Source organism: Ascidiella aspersa, chromosome 2 (assembly GCF_963924565.1).
Source record: "Ascidiella aspersa chromosome 2, kaAscAspe10.2, whole genome shotgun sequence".
In the NCBI taxonomy this organism is placed as follows: domain Eukaryota; kingdom Metazoa; phylum Chordata; class Ascidiacea; order Phlebobranchia; family Ascidiidae; genus Ascidiella; species Ascidiella aspersa.
The window spans coordinates 25,976,754-25,992,942 of NC_139448.1; the positions used below are offsets into that span (position 1 = coordinate 25,976,754).

At 35.5% G+C, this 16,189-nt stretch overlaps 1 protein-coding gene across 1 annotated transcript; it reads left to right on the forward strand.

Annotated features, from left to right (window-relative positions):
- The first annotated feature begins 496 nt into the window (after positions 1-496).
- LOC146164523 (sushi, von Willebrand factor type A, EGF and pentraxin domain-containing protein 1-like) lies at positions 497-15,440 on the forward strand. The gene is made up of 24 exons (XM_083380748.1): positions 497-576; positions 636-782; positions 957-1,178; positions 1,637-1,813; positions 3,033-3,230; positions 3,620-3,820; positions 5,175-5,389; positions 5,722-5,863; positions 6,942-7,076; positions 7,176-7,252; positions 7,319-7,475; positions 7,781-7,938; positions 8,941-9,061; positions 9,662-9,786; positions 9,864-10,044; positions 10,585-10,714; positions 11,196-11,340; positions 12,318-12,495; positions 12,872-13,009; positions 13,147-13,317; positions 13,673-13,843; positions 14,026-14,199; positions 14,352-14,522; positions 15,268-15,440. The coding sequence occupies exons 1-24, from the start codon at positions 501-503 to the stop codon at positions 15,438-15,440; spliced, it is 3,783 nt and encodes a 1,260-aa protein (XP_083236874.1). The 5' UTR covers positions 497-500.
- The last annotated feature ends 749 nt before the right edge of the window (positions 15,441-16,189 follow it).

Consider the following 16,189-nt stretch of genomic DNA (forward strand, 5'->3'; position numbering starts at 1 on the left):
TGAGTTACCAACAAAAGTTTCCAGCGATTACTCCACATATTCTTTAAAAAATTATTGAAAACATTAAACAGAGTATTCCAGTTAAATTCATCAGAAAGATTTTGCTATGAAAAATGATCTACCCATGGGTGATTTTTGCAGCCTATCTGAAGTAAGTATAGTTATACAAATGCCGAATATAACATTTCGTTTTCAGGGCCGCCTCTATAGAAACGTAATTCTGCACGAAATAAAAATCCCAGAAACACGCTAATTTATACTTTTTCTGTTAGTGTAAAGTTAAATAATTTATTGTTAAAAATGCAGTAATGTTTTACTTTAACAAAACATGACAAAACAAGGCCGCTGATATTTGCTTGCCTATTTTAACCAGCAACTAATTCCGAAAAAATAATCAAATGCGCCGCGGGGCTATTTGTTCAGTAAGGTTAAGTGTACTTAAGGACCATAGTCGCATAATCAAAATTTTTGTCTAGTAGCGCGTTGGTGAGGAACTCGTAATGCATCTTCAAGTAATTTCTCTTGTGTTTGTGTTGTTGTTTGACGCTAGTCACTCTACAAGTCAAAGTAATTCTGGTAAGAAGTTAAATAGCTAATACAAAACAATTGTGTTGACGTTGGTTTGATATTTAAAGGTAAGTGTCTGCCACGAAGCAAAAGTAAAGCTGACGCTGCGGGAAGACCTTGTCGCAAGTTGTGCTACGGACAAGGAGACAAAAGGTGTAAAGGGTCAAAGATTTGCATTTGTGATCATGAATGTGGGCTTTCGTGCATTAATGAAGGTAATGCTTGTTTTGTAAAGATAAATAGCGAATACATCAAGCTTTCGGATGTTGCCACAGAGTTCTTAATTTTGAGTATGCGTCTACAGTAAATAGGTTACATAGCCTATAATTCTCAGCAAAGTACAACTTTTCTGTAGACGAGGGTCAAATTACCTTTATATTCTTACATAGAAAATTTTTGTTCGTTACCCCCGGCAATTCCGCATATGAGTCAAATTCGAATTCACCGCGAAACAAATCAAGGTCTGTTATCTATTATCAAAAATCCCCCGTATCGCTACAACGATTTAGCAGTCTACGAATGTCTACCGGGTTTCCATCTTTACAACCCCGTCAAGCATATGTGTCATGGAAAGAGAAACTGGACTAACCTTCGACAATCCCGATGCATCCGTGAGTATAAATATTGTAGTTTTGAACCGTGTAGTTAGGTTTGAAACAAAACACGAAATACAAGACCAATTCCTGCTATACAGAGTTGTTATAATGGTAGTACATGTACTTGACATTACAGGTTCTTGCAAGTCTCGTAACATTTGGAAAGTAATTTCACTCGGCATAGCTTGTGGTGTGGAGTGTTTGGTAGATCAAGACTGCTCACAAAGCGAGAAATGCTTGTGTGACGGGCACTGTGGGAGATCCTGCACTAATCCAAGTAAACATATTTTTAGAACCTATACAATAGGTTAAAACAATTCGAAATTGAGAAATAAAATATGTTTTTGGTGCCATTTAATTGTTACTAATCATTATGGCTGTACTAAACTGAAAAAAAATCTAGAAAAGGTAATAATATTTCGACTGATCATTTTCACTATCTTTCCTGTTTTTGTTTACTTTTATTCTTGTAGACGTGGATTGCGGATCGGCGGGCATCGTTGCAAATGCCACCATCCGATACACAGGTTCGGGATTGAAAAAAATGGCCCACTACTTCTGTGACAGAGGATTCTACTTGTACTATGGTTCGCCCTCGCGAAAGTGCACCGGGTCAGGTATCTACGACGGAAATCTACCGGTTTGTCGAGGTTAGTGTAATTCGCTAAACTGTAATGAGCGTTGCTAAGTTGTCATTCATTTAAAAAGATTATTAAAATTTAGTTTTAAATTGCATCGAACAACATTTTAACTGTATTATGTCTTCAATAGAGCAACGTGAGTTATACACGTGTCGGCAGATATTGAAATTATTCTATTTGCTATTGTGATAATATACTGCTTGTTATTTTTTTGCAATTATTTTCTTGATACTACAGTGCTGTTTAAATTACTGTATTCCTTGTAATACGTCAAAATTACTCATATTTTAAGTCAAACAATATTCGCCGTAGGCTACTTAGTTATGACTAATGTGTATAGAATTCTTTATCATTTCGTCCCAATGTGCTTTTAGGATAAACAATATTCGCCGTAGGCTACTTAGTTATGACTAATGTGTAGAATTCCTTTGTCTTGTTTATCATTTCGTTCCAATGCGCTATGTGTGCTCTCTGTTATTTACTTCCACGGTATAATACGTCAAAATTACTCACATTTTAGGAGAAACAATATTCGCCGTAGGCTACTTAGTTATGACTAATGTGTAGAATTCCTTTGTCTTGTTTATCATTTCGTCCCAATGCGCTATATATGCTCTCTGTTATTTACTTCCGCAACACATAAAGGTTGTATTGAAACATTAACCGGCAAAGTAATAATAATCAAAAACAGGTTATTTGGTAATTGTTACCACAGGAGCCGGTAGAGTAATTACAAGAGGTGCTGCTTTTCATTATTATTCAGCAAAGTTGATTCCATAACTTTGGTCTCATGACCAGTTTAAAAGCTTGCCCTTTTAATGAGGTTATACTCAAAACAATTTGTTTTCCGTTTATTGTACAAGCGTTCAGTGTCATTCACCTTGACGAAGGCGGTTTGAATAGCTTGCCAAAACGTTGGTCGAAAATTCAAATTACCAGAGGAGCTGTTTTTTCATTTGTATTACTATGCCTGGTAGCAACAGTTTATATGTTGGGAGCCACTAGTTTAAATCCCAACAAAACGATAAGTGCTGCAACAAAAAATATTACAGAAACGTTTCAACTTCTTGGCCTTGGTTTAAACTTGAATTATTTGCTATACACTAAATTTGAAAACTAAATTTTTTTTTGTTCTACCTTAAAAAAGTGGATTTAAGCAGAACTCTTTAGTAAGAAAGCGTTGGTAAACATCTCGTTTAAATCGCATTTGCCATAATCTTTCTTGCAGAAATTGAATGCAGTGACCCTCTGCCATCTATGGTAAGCATGGGTGGAGGAATCAAAGACTATTTTCCCGGTCCTTTTTACGTCGGACAAATCTTTACCTTCACCTGTCCTCCAACCCACAACCTGTTGGGTGATCCGAATAGAACTTGCGAAGAGGATGGAACCTGGAGCGGAAAACCCACTGTTTGCTCGTTAAAAGGTGTCGTTTAACAGCTTAACAAAAATAAAATATTAAATTACAATTCCTTACAAAAATAAAGATGTAACTTGAACAAAGCTAAATCTCAAACGTTTACCAAAAGCTAGCTAGTAGTATGGGCTTTGTAATTTGTTCTACGTTTGATTACAAACTTCAGAGTTTCTTCGCCAATGTGAAATCAATCAAATTAATTAAAGTTCTGAGAAAATTTAGGTTTAATTAACTTTTTCTCCTATATAAATACTCTCTCTTAAATTTAAACACAATTTTTAAAAATATTGTACTTTTGTTTTTAAGTGTGTCTTTTAGCACAGGGCTTCGCATTATCGCCAAAACTTCTCATCTAGCGTCATTTTTTTGGCTTGTCTTATACTTATTTTAATACTTAGATTCTGGCAACATGAACAACGCGGCAAATTGTCCACATCCGGGAGTCCCTATAAACGGCCGTATAAAGTCGCAGGCCAACTTCAGTGTAAAAAGCCTTGTTCAGTTTGAGTGCGATGACAGTTACTTGATGGTGGGAGATCAAACGCAGGAGTGCTTGTATTTTCTTCAGTGGAGTGGAGGCGCCGCTCCCAAGTGCATCAGTGAGTTCAGTTTAATGGACGAGAAGATTTTCTTTTAAAGTAACGCAAAACGTCCGATAGCGCTTGTCTTAAATAATTTTGTTATTTCTAGTTCTGGGTAGCAAAACATTTCGACAAAAAAATTTTCGTAATTTTTTAGTTGGTAGGCTATATTCCTTAGTTGTTTTGCAACGTGAATGCAAAATATATAGGATAATAAATTACAGTAACTATACTAAAAGCACATATGTAAATTATATAGCGGTGATATTTAGACGGTTTATAAAAACAGGTATTAAACAAAAGAAATGCTTTATGTTTATAAAAATATACGTTCAAAGTTTACATAAATCAATATTTCCGTATGAATACAGGTATTATCAGTTGTACCAAATGTGGGAAATGCGATCTTAGTGGCATTTTTTACAAACACCAAACGATGGTGCCACACACTTTACTCTTTTAACAACACCTATACGTAGTGTGCAGCTAGGCTAAAATTTAACATGCAGCAATTATGGCATTTATGTTGCCACCTGTCAAAAGTGGAACAAGCGGTATGTCGGTCAAACTAAAAACAAGTTTTTCTCACGTTGAAAGGTCCATCGCTCAACTCGGTTTAATTGTTAATAGCCAACAACGACAGAGCTACGCCTTTGTGGCGCTGTGAGATCAACGTATTGCCGTACCGCATTTAGACTATTGCTTTAATGTTGTTTTCGTACAAATTACACCAGCCAAGCTTCTGGATATCTTTAAAGATAAAATGCCCAACCGCGAGGAGTTCGTTACCGGTCCGCTTACTACGTAAAATACCATTTTTAAGGACAGTCCGTGATATAATGTCAGTTTTAATCCGGTCCGCAATGCAATAAGCATAGCTGATTCCAGCTCAACCACACCGGATGATAAAATTCTAATCAGTTGCGTGCTTATCTCTCTTTTCTCTCCTCGTTTTTTTCAAGCTAATTATCGTTTGTTGCCATTCTATGTTGTGAGTTGATGGACTCTACACTCTACAGGTGTTTGAGAATTTCACAGGCGGTTTTACATAATATTTACATTTTAGCCACCTTTTTGTCATTTTATACATGTTTGTTTGTTTTGTTTTTTTCTGTACAGTAACTGATGTGTACGGCAAATAAAAAGTAAAAATTTACGAAATTATTTAATGCCTTATACCTGTTTATTTAAACATTCTAAATATCATCAGATCCGTAAGAAAGAATATTTCTTCTACATTTTCTTGACTGCGTGAGATTCCATAGGTTCGAAAGTCTTTCAGCGTATACCTACAGCAGATTATATATCTCATAATCGATTAAAATACCACAACCACAACATTTACTAGTTTCTTTTATTCTTCTTGCCCCAGATCCAGATTACAGATCACAGTCACTCAACGGAATTGAAAGGATCCAATCCGACGTGGAAACATTTTTTCGAAAATCTTACGACCAAAGTCCCGATCGTTCATCGGGAGGCTCAGGCTCAACAGAGCTGTACTTTGTTATTGACGCTTCGTCGGGAGATGAAAACGATTATCTGATGGACAACCTTCCAATTATTGTAAAAAGCTTTCTACAAAAGGTGATATCAAACCGCGTTGAAATAGATTTAAATATATTTGTCTTTTGGAGACTTTCCAGTTCCGCAGGACTAGATATTATTATATCCTTACAGTTTGTTTATCATAAGGTGGTCCTTACGGTCAACCTGGTGCCCTCACCTGCTGGAACTCTATTGGGGAACCCTGCTCTTAAAAACTAAAAATGAAAAATACAAATGTCTATTACAATTACCAAACCAGATAAACACACTCGATATGGAAAATAGAGCAAACCTCCTGTTGAATAACTGTATATATGCCCTTCATTACATTTACTGTATCATCGGAATATCATGCATGGTTTGTTTAACAGGTATTAAACGAGTCGATCAGTGAGCACCGTGTAGGAATTATTATGTTTGCTGCAAAAAGCGTAGTGCTGCAACAAGTCAAAGAGAAAGTCTATTCAACAACACAAATTGTCAATACGATGTCTCGAATTTCTAAAGATAAAGGTACCAAAAAATGAATATAAGAGTTTCCCTTCCGTATCTAAGCCTATACCTATACGGATCTAGTAAAAGCCAACAAACCGATATTTACTAACGACTCGAAGTTGTTTCGCGCTTTATCAAAGGCCTAAAGCAGGGGTTCTCAAACGTGGCCCTCGGACCCTCTCGGGGGGCACGGAGCGGTCATTGGGAGGCCACGGGCTTAACTCTCATGGATGGTAACCTTTTTTGTAACGCTTTCAAACACATTTTTCTGACACATTTTTGGACTCGTCAGTAGGGATGTTTAAAGTAGAATATTCGATCCGTTTATTTGTGCTGTTAGCCGAGCAACTAACGTGTAATGCAAGGTACAGAGGTTTTGAAATTTCTCTAAAGGGCGGAAAGTTGAAAATGAAATATTCTATCGTATAACGCATTAAGTACGCTACAGCTGCAGGGTCAATTTTACTCAAGGTTAATTTTAGGTCAATTTTAGGCCAATTTACAGCGAGGTTATGTACACTACAGGTCATTCGTCAAGTAATAGTAATGCATTAATAAAACGAAAATCGAGAAATCATCGACGAATGTTGTGAATATAAAAATACTTTGGCGAAGTCCAAGAACAAGCTTTGTAATGACTAACTAAGTTAATTTAAGTTCAATTTACTAATTGACTGATTTATTAATTTTTTAGAAAGTAAGCGCATTTATTTGTTAGTTAATGGCTATATTTTTTACATACATGAAGAAGTCAAACAAGTGAAAACACGTTAAATAGTTTGCTAGGTTTTTTTTACAAGCAGGTGGGCATGGGGGTTGAGAGCCTTTCAAAGGGAGCCACGAGGGTTGAGAGCCTTTGAAAGGGGGCCACGAAGCATAAAAGTTTGAGAACCACTGGCCTAAAGAATACAATAGCGCCAAAAGACACAAAACAATGTAAAATAGTAAACAAACATCCCAGAAAGGTAATAGACGCCTTTCGTTGAGTGTTAGTTGTTAAAACAAAAATAAACGCTTATTGTTGTAATTTCCTGGTCATCCTTGCCACACGTAATGCAACAAAATTTGTTTAATATTGTAACTATGGTTTCTGCAGAGAATATTCGTGATCGATTGGGAAGAGTAAGTTTAATTCGTCAAGGAGTAGCAAAATTGTCAGAAACTATTGAAAAGTCGTTCAACGAGGTCGATAGTCGGATGAAACCAAGGCTTGTTTTTTTTCTATTAAACGGTTTGTTATGATCTTTATATGGACTGTGGTTGTACATTGTTTGTTATATATTACTATCGTAGATTTTACCAGTCTTGTATATGTTTTATATTATACCAGAGCAAACCAGAGTTGACGAAACAACATTGGGCTATATGACAAAAATGCATTCTATTTTCCGTGCAAACATTCCTACGGTAAATATTACATCTTCGTCAAGTATTTTAAGAAAACTTGTAAGACAATAATTCTGTTCCTCTTAGTTTTTTGTCCACTTTACATGCGACGGGTGCAAGCTCCTTTTGAGAAGGCTTAAACGTGGCTTCCTTAAACTACTTTCCTCTGAAAGCCACTTGAGTATCTCTCAACCTCCGTTTGGATTGGATGATGAAGAGTCTTCGCTAATTCCAAAACGCAAAGGTAATAAACCTTCAATGCGCACCGTGCATTTCCATCACAGTGTACAAAATACTTAAATGCAAGTCGCGAAATACGTACAACTATTAACATTTTACAACACAATATATAATGTATTTGTAACTTTCGTATTGTAACACCTAGCTAATCTAATACAATTAAGCGCAGTGTATGATATTCTTCATTAGGCCTATGACATCATGTATAGGTGTAACGTTACGTCAGCGCTTCCCTAAATACCCCCAAAAATAAACTCGCCCCTGGTCATCATATTATGTTTGGCTGATATGAAACTAATTGTTTTGCAGAGCCTTCGTTAAATATATCTAGTTGTGGAAAGGCTGGCAACCTGCAAAAACTTAAAAAAAGTTTGTCTTCAGTTGCAAAAATTTATTCGGGTTCGGAAGCAAAAAAAGGAGCTTGGCCCTGGCACGTTTTGATTTCCAAAAACAACTCTTCTCCGAATGTAAGTTTTGTTTTTGTTTAATTTGTTTAAAATCTGCAACGGCGTGATTTTACAGCAGACGCCACGGTGCAAGAATTATTGCGCAGACGAGAAAGTTTGATATAGCTACTCTAATCATTTAAAATTGTGCATTGAGAATATAGCTAATGCGACGAAAATATAATGTGTACAAATGAGTAACAAAATTGACTCACTTGTCTATCTCAAATCAACGAAGTGTAGTAATTAAGAAAACTGCTGTTTAATCTGTCCTGCAAATGTTTATGGTTTTTAAAATTTGTTTAAATTCTATTTGTCGCGACTGAATTTTACACAATCATTAACACCAAATTGCACGAACAACCCATTTAATTGATTTTGAAACCAAGGTTTATTATAATTCGAGATGCAGAAATTTTACAATATTATTACCACGTTCGCCACCTGAACTATAAGGATTGTGGAGAACAAAGTTACCAATCTTTTCGTCATTTTCGGAGAGGTGGTATCATCACCACTTAGTGTAAGAAGCATATGGTTTAAGTCAGTCCATGAGCAATTTGATAACATCTTCCGTTATGGACTGTTTATCACGACAGTCGTTCGTGAAGTCAGTAGGTCCCCTATTACCTAAGAGTATTTGCAATAAAAGTCCTAATATATATTACCATAACAATAAATTTGTTTTCGTAAGTTATTATATTAATATATAACGGAACATTTTCAGGTGTTTGGCAAGTCTCTGTATTTAGGATCCATACTAAAAATGTATCTTCCCATTCAAGAAGTTTATGCGTAAATTTATTCTACAAAATCCAAAAAATAAAAAAATACATTGAATGAGCTATTCTAGGATTCTGCTGCCTTGTTCTATGTAGTGGACATAAATTTCTTCTTTCGCTATTGTTTTGCTTGTGCTAATCATGTAATTATCTTGCTGTGTGTGGTGTCATACTCTTATACGTGGTGAAAAATTTACACACTAAAAGTTAAATTAAAAAATGTTTTTTTTTTAATATGGAGATTCTAAACGGATATATCGGAGGAGGTTCGCTAGTCAATCATCAGTGGGTTCTCACAGCAGCGCACATCTTTAACGACTTCGTCGGTAGAAATAAAATTCCCAGTCACTGGTTGGTAATGGGTGAGTAAGAAGAAAACATAATAAAACTAAATTCCAGGGTTGATTAGGTGTGTGATCAACTTAACGTACACTATATATATTTTGTCCAAACTATTTTCTAATAGTTTGTTGGACAAAAGAAAAAGTAGCCTTGAATAATATTATTAAAAAAATCGCAAGATAAAATTAAGTTTACTAAATTTTTTTTTCTAAAATTCATTTTACAAATGTTCGCAAAAGAAATCGATACAATCAAATGTTTCGTGAAAAACAATGCAAGATCTAATTCATTTTTCTTGGATTTATTAGGTTTTATTAACTAAATTACTTTCATTTGTTTAAATTTCAAACAGCAAGCGCACAGCTCTTTCTCGTTAGTTTTACAGTAGAGCGACAAAAAACTAACAAATTCCACACCAGGGCGCTTTTTTGCAGAAAATTGTCTCAAGTGCACTGCCGAAATAAATATATAACGAAAATTTAGTTTAAAACTACAAACAATATCACTCACTTTTGAAATATTAACCAATGTTTTTTTCAAACTGCGAAAAAAGCTTTTACCTACGTAGCGTGAAACTCCATTTATAATCCCTATTTACCATAAAGTGATTTTTTTTTCAGGGACCAATAAAAGAAACTTGGAGAATGAAAAGCCAAAGGCGTTTTTAGCCGAAAGGATTGTTCTTCATCCTGAATACAAGCAATTTAACAGTTCTTACATAATCTTAGACTTCGATGTTGCTCTGGTAAGTTAGCTGACTTCCAAGCTATTATTAAACGTTTCATGTTTTACTACGATTACATCTTTTTTACGCACATGTAGATAAGAATTGGAAGGGAATATATCAGGCACGGAGAGGTGTTTCAACCACTGCAAAATGTCGGTTGGGTGGATTACGGAGAGTTCGTTAAACCAGTTTGTCTTCCATGTTCGCCTAATAACTGCTTAAGCAAGCTTGTGTTATCACCTAACACCCGGGAGCACGATAGATGCCGGATGGAAGGTAAACTTTGTTTAGTGACTCTTACAGAAACAATAGCAGTGTAAATGGAATAGAAAAAAAACAATAAATACTTTAGATGAAAATGAAGTTGTTTGTACTAACGGATTGAGCAAGCATTGGAGAATGGTTGTTTCTCGACTCGTTCCTTTCTGAGCCCGTATATTTCAATTGGTAGAGCGAGGGTCCCGGCTTGACCGGAGGTCGTGAGTTCGAACCTCACTGGAGGCTAGTTATTTTCTAGCTTGTCCTGCTTGCATCATAGATCAACAGATTCGGTGAGTCTGTAATGGCTTTCGCTGTACTAATTATACGTAAGCCGTAATCGTTGGTCAAAAAGCAGCTTCAGAAGGGCTAGATCTCAGTTATTAACACATTGTGTCTGAATGTTTCATACTTTAGATAAATGAAAAGTCTCCTTATTTCCCGGCAACCTTCGCCAGCTCATTGCTCAAACAAAATAGATTTTATCCCGAATCGTAGTTTTAATACTAATGATTTGGATTCTTAAATTTCGAGCTACTAAACCTGTGTTTGTTTGAGGTGCCTACATGTCCAGCATTCGAAATCGCAGTTTGGACATTGTCACGGGGTTCGGAGTGACGAGCGCTGATAGTTGGTTTAATTCTGACGTTCTTCGTCAAGGAGCAATCCGGGTGAAATCAAAGGAGAAGTAAGCAATTTAAGGGATGCGTTTATTGTAACTAATTTCAAACAATTGGAAAATCAATCAAAACCATTGGACGATAATAATTAATCAACTTCCTGAAGTTCGCTTAACTCAAAAGTTTATTTGAGTTTTATGTTATTTTATATATAACTACACCATGCATAATTATTTGAAGTGTGATTCCATTTATAGCCTACTTCTTAACATATTTCTCAACAATTTGAACTTTGTAACGATAATTCGGTAGGCTTAACACTATTAAACAACAATTCAAACTGTATTAAGACAAAAAAATATTTTAAGTGTTTGTCATCATTGTAATACAATTTAGTATATAACGGTAGCACCTGATTTCCATATTTTGAGTTCGACCTTTAAAACGATGCTTTATAACTATTCAGTTACATTTTCCTTCGTTTACACCATAACTAAATTATTGTTTTCCTCTTCGTTTATACCGCAATTACGTAACGTTTGGTCGCAGGTGTACAATGGCAGTCTCGTCAATGAGCAATGAGCGCAAACAAACTTTTAAGTTCACAGAACGTATGTTGTGTGCACTTGGAGGGTCAAGGCACAACCCTGTCGACGCTTGCAAAGGGGATAGTGGAGGTCCATTAGTAAGAGAGGTGAAGTTCAATAAATAAAATGCTATTTGTTTTCTTCTTAAAATCAGGACAACCTTTTACGACGTACTTTTAATGTCATTTTTGACACACAATCAGATACTTTTATATTATAAAAGAACAAAATAATGTATATACATGAAATTTACTGTCAATGTAAATATTAGCTTGTATATAAGATAATATCACTCATGTCTCACATAATTATGTTTTTTTTTACTATTTATTAAGTCACCGAATTGTTACTACGTCCCGATCTTACAGAAAACAGGAGGTGGAGGTCTATCATTTTAAAACTCGCAGATCACTTGAGTTACACCCTATACAAGTGCTTCTTAAACTTTCTTAGTTTTGTTCACCCCTAGCATATATATATCTCCAGATTTCATTCACCCTTGTTCATGATATGATTAAACTATATCATCTATATATAACAGTACAAAATGACTTAGGTTGTTTTGATTTTTGTGAAGTTCAATTCAAGCTAAGTTTTACCATTGAAAATCTACAATTCCTCGAGTCCAGAGATATAAAGCTACAAAAGCACAAAACACAGTCACCAATTTTTTTGTAATATACACTCAGTGCAAACCAACTTCACTATTACAAAAAGCCAAAAAAAAGCATTTCTGACGGTTCACCATTCACCAGATTAAGAAACACTGCCCTATACCCCTGCTGGTTTGAAAGCATCGATTAACGCATTCGTTAAAAGAAGAAGCATGCATTATTTTAATATATTTTTTGTTACAAACGTATGTTTTTTAATAACTATAAGGGCCAGTACTGAATATTTAATCCTGGTCATGCAGTTCGCCACTTGATCCACTCGTGTAGGCTGCTTTTCATTGTTGGTTTTATGTAGTATATATTTTGTAAATGAAAGGTACTACAAACAACAAAAAGGGTTTAAGTGCAATATGTTGGTTGGATCTGCTATTTGTTCTTAATAACATAGCCGTCATTTTAAAATATTGCAGATTGTTAATCGATTCACACATGAAAGCTGCTGGGTACAATATGGCATCGTCAGTTGGGGAGCACCTTGTGGAAATACAGATTATCCTGGTTTTTACACCAATATATTTACTGTTTTACCTTGGATTAAGAAAACCATGTTCAAGTCGACTGGAAATACTGTTGCAAGTACTAACGACGGTAATGTTCGTTAAAAAAATAAAATCAAGCTTGAATTTATTTTCAAAGTTCGATAGGTGGTTTACTTTATTGGTATAAAACAATGAGAAAATATATCTTCTATCTCAGAAGCGTATTCTGTGAGGTATTCACATACCTTTGTCGTATGCTCAAAACAACTGTTGCGTAGAAAACAGTTTTTTAACTCATATCAGTTGGTTAAGCATCACAAAAACATAAAACCAAGCTAGGTGACACAGCGGGTTAGAAATGATTGTTAGGTTTAATTTACAACAAGAATTTCCAATCATCTGTTACGTCTGATGGAGAATTAATGACTTTCATTGTAGGATCGTTGACTTCTACTTAATTGCTTATGCAGTAAATCTTTTTCCAGAAATTTGTTTTTCAAATCCAGAAGCTATAGAACCGGGCCGCAAATGCCGCAAGCCTTGTCAAACTAATGCTGATTGCAAAGGTCAGCTGAAACGGTGTTTGTGCGATGGCTTATGCGGAAAATCCTGCTACAATCCAGGTAGGAAACGACACCTTTTCGTTCCTTACTAGTTTATTCATATTTAATTTATACATCCATAACGAAGTAAACTATTTCACAGCATTGGAATATTATTTAATTGTAATTAAATATTTGTTATCGGTTTTGCACTGTAGTTGCGATCTGTTCTGACCTACCTCCGTTTCCAAACGGCCATATTAAGGGCGATCGCACTTACAACAAATCGGTAACGTACACTTGTTCTAATGGATACTTCCTCGTTGGAAATAGCACCAGACAATGCAGATCAGATAAGCGATGGAGCGGAAAGCCACCTAAGTGTGAAAGTAAATTTGGTTTGTACTTATCACCAATGCTTGTAATTCTACTGTTCGTAATCACGCATTCTGTATTGTATTATCTACGTTTCGTAACCCCAACGTATCTTGATTTTTTTTTAGCACTTAAATTGTTCAAACTTGACGTTGGCGAACAGAATAAAAAGGTATAGATTACTATCCAATAGAAAACATTTACTGAAAAAATAACTTCAAGTGTGTTTTAATTTTTTGATAGAAAAATAACCAGCCAATGTGTGGCTCTGAATTAAAAAAAGAAGAAAATATTACACAAATTTTACCATAATTTTAGACTTGATACCCATAGTGTGTTTATTATATCCAACGTTATAATTTTTTGCAGAGTCTCGATGCAATAACATTCAAAGTTTACCGAACGGATTAGTTGAAACAGATCGAGATGTTGGCGGTATTACAATCTTCTTATGCAATCCAGGATACCAATTGGTTGGTTTACGGTATATTACCTGCCAAACAAACGCCACCTGGAGCAATCAACCACCCACATGCCACCGTAGGCTTATAGATTTTGCGTAAATTTAATAGTAGAAAAAATACATATAGACTGATCTTTTTGATTTAAAACAAGTTATTTCATCAAAAGGGCGCAATAACGAAGCTTATCACAGAAACTCTATAAATGTTTTTTTTTAATTTAGATTAAAATGCCATAAAATGCTCAACTTGTGATTTCAGCGATTTCATGTTTTAACCTGCCACCAATCAAGCACGGTTACATAAAGGGAAACAATACTTTCGAAGAAACGGTTACTTATCATTGCAACGATGGATATGAAATTATGGGACGCTTTCACAACAGAACTTGCAACTCGGACGGTACATGGAGCGACGAGGCTCCGCGTTGTCAAAGTAAGGGAAAACGGTGTTACTTTGATTCAATAAATGAAACTTAAAGTAAAGACCGACGTTTTTTTTCCAAAATTTTTTTTGTCAATTGTTTTCATACAATAGTGAGTTTTTCCGGCTTGAAAACAAGTCTGACTTACAACCAATATGTGCAGAACGTCTTTGCAGTGAGCTGGAATCAATTCAAAACGGCAAAATAGAGTACTCGACTAGTATTGGCAGCATAGCAATCTACGTTTGCAACATTGGTTATACACTCAACGGAGCACGATATCAAATCTGCAGTCCGAATGCATTATGGAGTGGTTCTGTTCCGACTTGCAATCGTGAGTATGGTTAAAATATGATCCGCAGTATCCATCAAATGTCGTTCTAAGGCTGTGCTCCGCAACCTTTTTTACGAGGCACCCCAACAAAGGTGAAACGATTCAGCGCAAACCTACGAAATATATTTCGATTGGCCTGGACCACATCAGTAAATATTCTAGGAGCTATTTATGATTAAACCTGCCGAAGGCACCAAAAGTTAACGTGTAACATTTTTTACCGTCTGATTTTGAGGTTTTACGGTTATTCTAAAGCCTTTTAAGTGCTGAAAATTGCAGCCCTTGCAATAGCGGATCAAAAAACTTTGAAGACTGGTATCAACATATCCAAACAATTATACCTGACACATGTGCCTTTTACATTTTTGCTTAATTTTTTACACCTATACTGGATTATTTCACAAAAAATGTGTTTTTTTTGTGTTAATATACTGATTTTACCCTGAAAAACGTAAGTGAAATCCCTCAGGAACTGCGCGATACACCTGTTGGCATGGTCTCGACATACCGGTTGCGCAGCGCTGTTCGATACCCGATATCATATCACTAAAACGTTATTTCTAGAGTAAAACATATTCTATAATTTTTGGTGTTTTTGTCAACTTTACGCGTTGTTTGGTGTCGGTTCAAATATGCAGTAATGCCTAATATTATATGACTAAGGATTTGCCTTCATAAACGAACTTCAAAATATAAATTAAAAGTAACGGTGCTTATATACGTTTTTAATCATGCATGTTTATAGCAATCACATGTGTGATTCCTTCTATTCGAAATGGAAAATTTACCGGGAAGCGAACGTATGGTCAAACTATTAAATATACTTGCAATGTTGGGTACACCCTTCAAGGTCGTAAAACAAGAACATGTAGATCAGATCGACGTTGGAGCGGGATTTCTCCGATTTGTCAAGGCTAGTAAATGTATCTTTTGTATTTTTCACAACTGAAGTACTTTAACCGTTTGACCGATGTAAACTTGGATTTGTAGTTGTGACATGTCAGTCTCCTTCTCCCATATTAAACGGGCAAGTATATGGAGCAACAAACTACCGCGATACAGTACGCTATGTGTGCAATCCGGACTTTACTTTAAACGGAACAAGTAGTAGAACTTGCAGATCGGATGGAACCTGGAGTGGAGAGCAACCTTTTTGTCAAGGTACGGGTTTTTATTACAGATGGCCAATGTTACAATTAAATTATGCTGAGGTGTTCCACTTTGTCGACTCTTCAGAACCGTCAAGCAAAGTATAAGCTTTATTCTTTCCGCTTTTATGGAAAACACTATTTATGTATAAGTTGCTAGACAATAGCGAATTTGCCATAAATTTTTTCCTCTTTAGCCTATCATTGAAACAATTTAAGACGGAAAACTTTTTATATTTTAGAATATATAGCTTGTGGTTCCTAAAAGTTGTATATTGCCTTACATTAGGAAGCACAAATCGCGGCACACTTTCTAAAACAACTAAACCGTGATCCTAACCCTTACAAGACGGATAGGCGTTAGGTAAATAACTTTAATATTATAATTTTTTAATAGATAGTGGGCATTCATGTCTCGCATACGAAGAAAGCGATCATATACAGATACTGTTATAAAAAAAATAGAGATGATTCAACGCATAACTTAAATATTAGCCATCGTCCTAACGACGCACCTGA

What these genes read in the sequence shown, in the direction of transcription:
- LOC146164523 (XM_083380748.1), top strand. Translation starts at nt 501, where the DNA reads ATGCATCTTCAAGTAATTTCTCTTGTGTTTGTGTTGTTGTTTGACGCT. An exon ending in CGGGTGAAATCAAAGGAGAA is followed by an intron (nt 10,715 to 11,195) that starts GTAAGCAATTTA and finishes GTTTGGTCGCAG; the next exon opens with GTGTACAATGGCAGTCTCGT. An exon ending in AAAGCCACCTAAGTGTGAAA is followed by an intron (nt 13,318 to 13,672) that starts GTAAATTTGGTT and finishes AATTTTTTGCAG; the next exon opens with AGTCTCGATGCAATAACATT.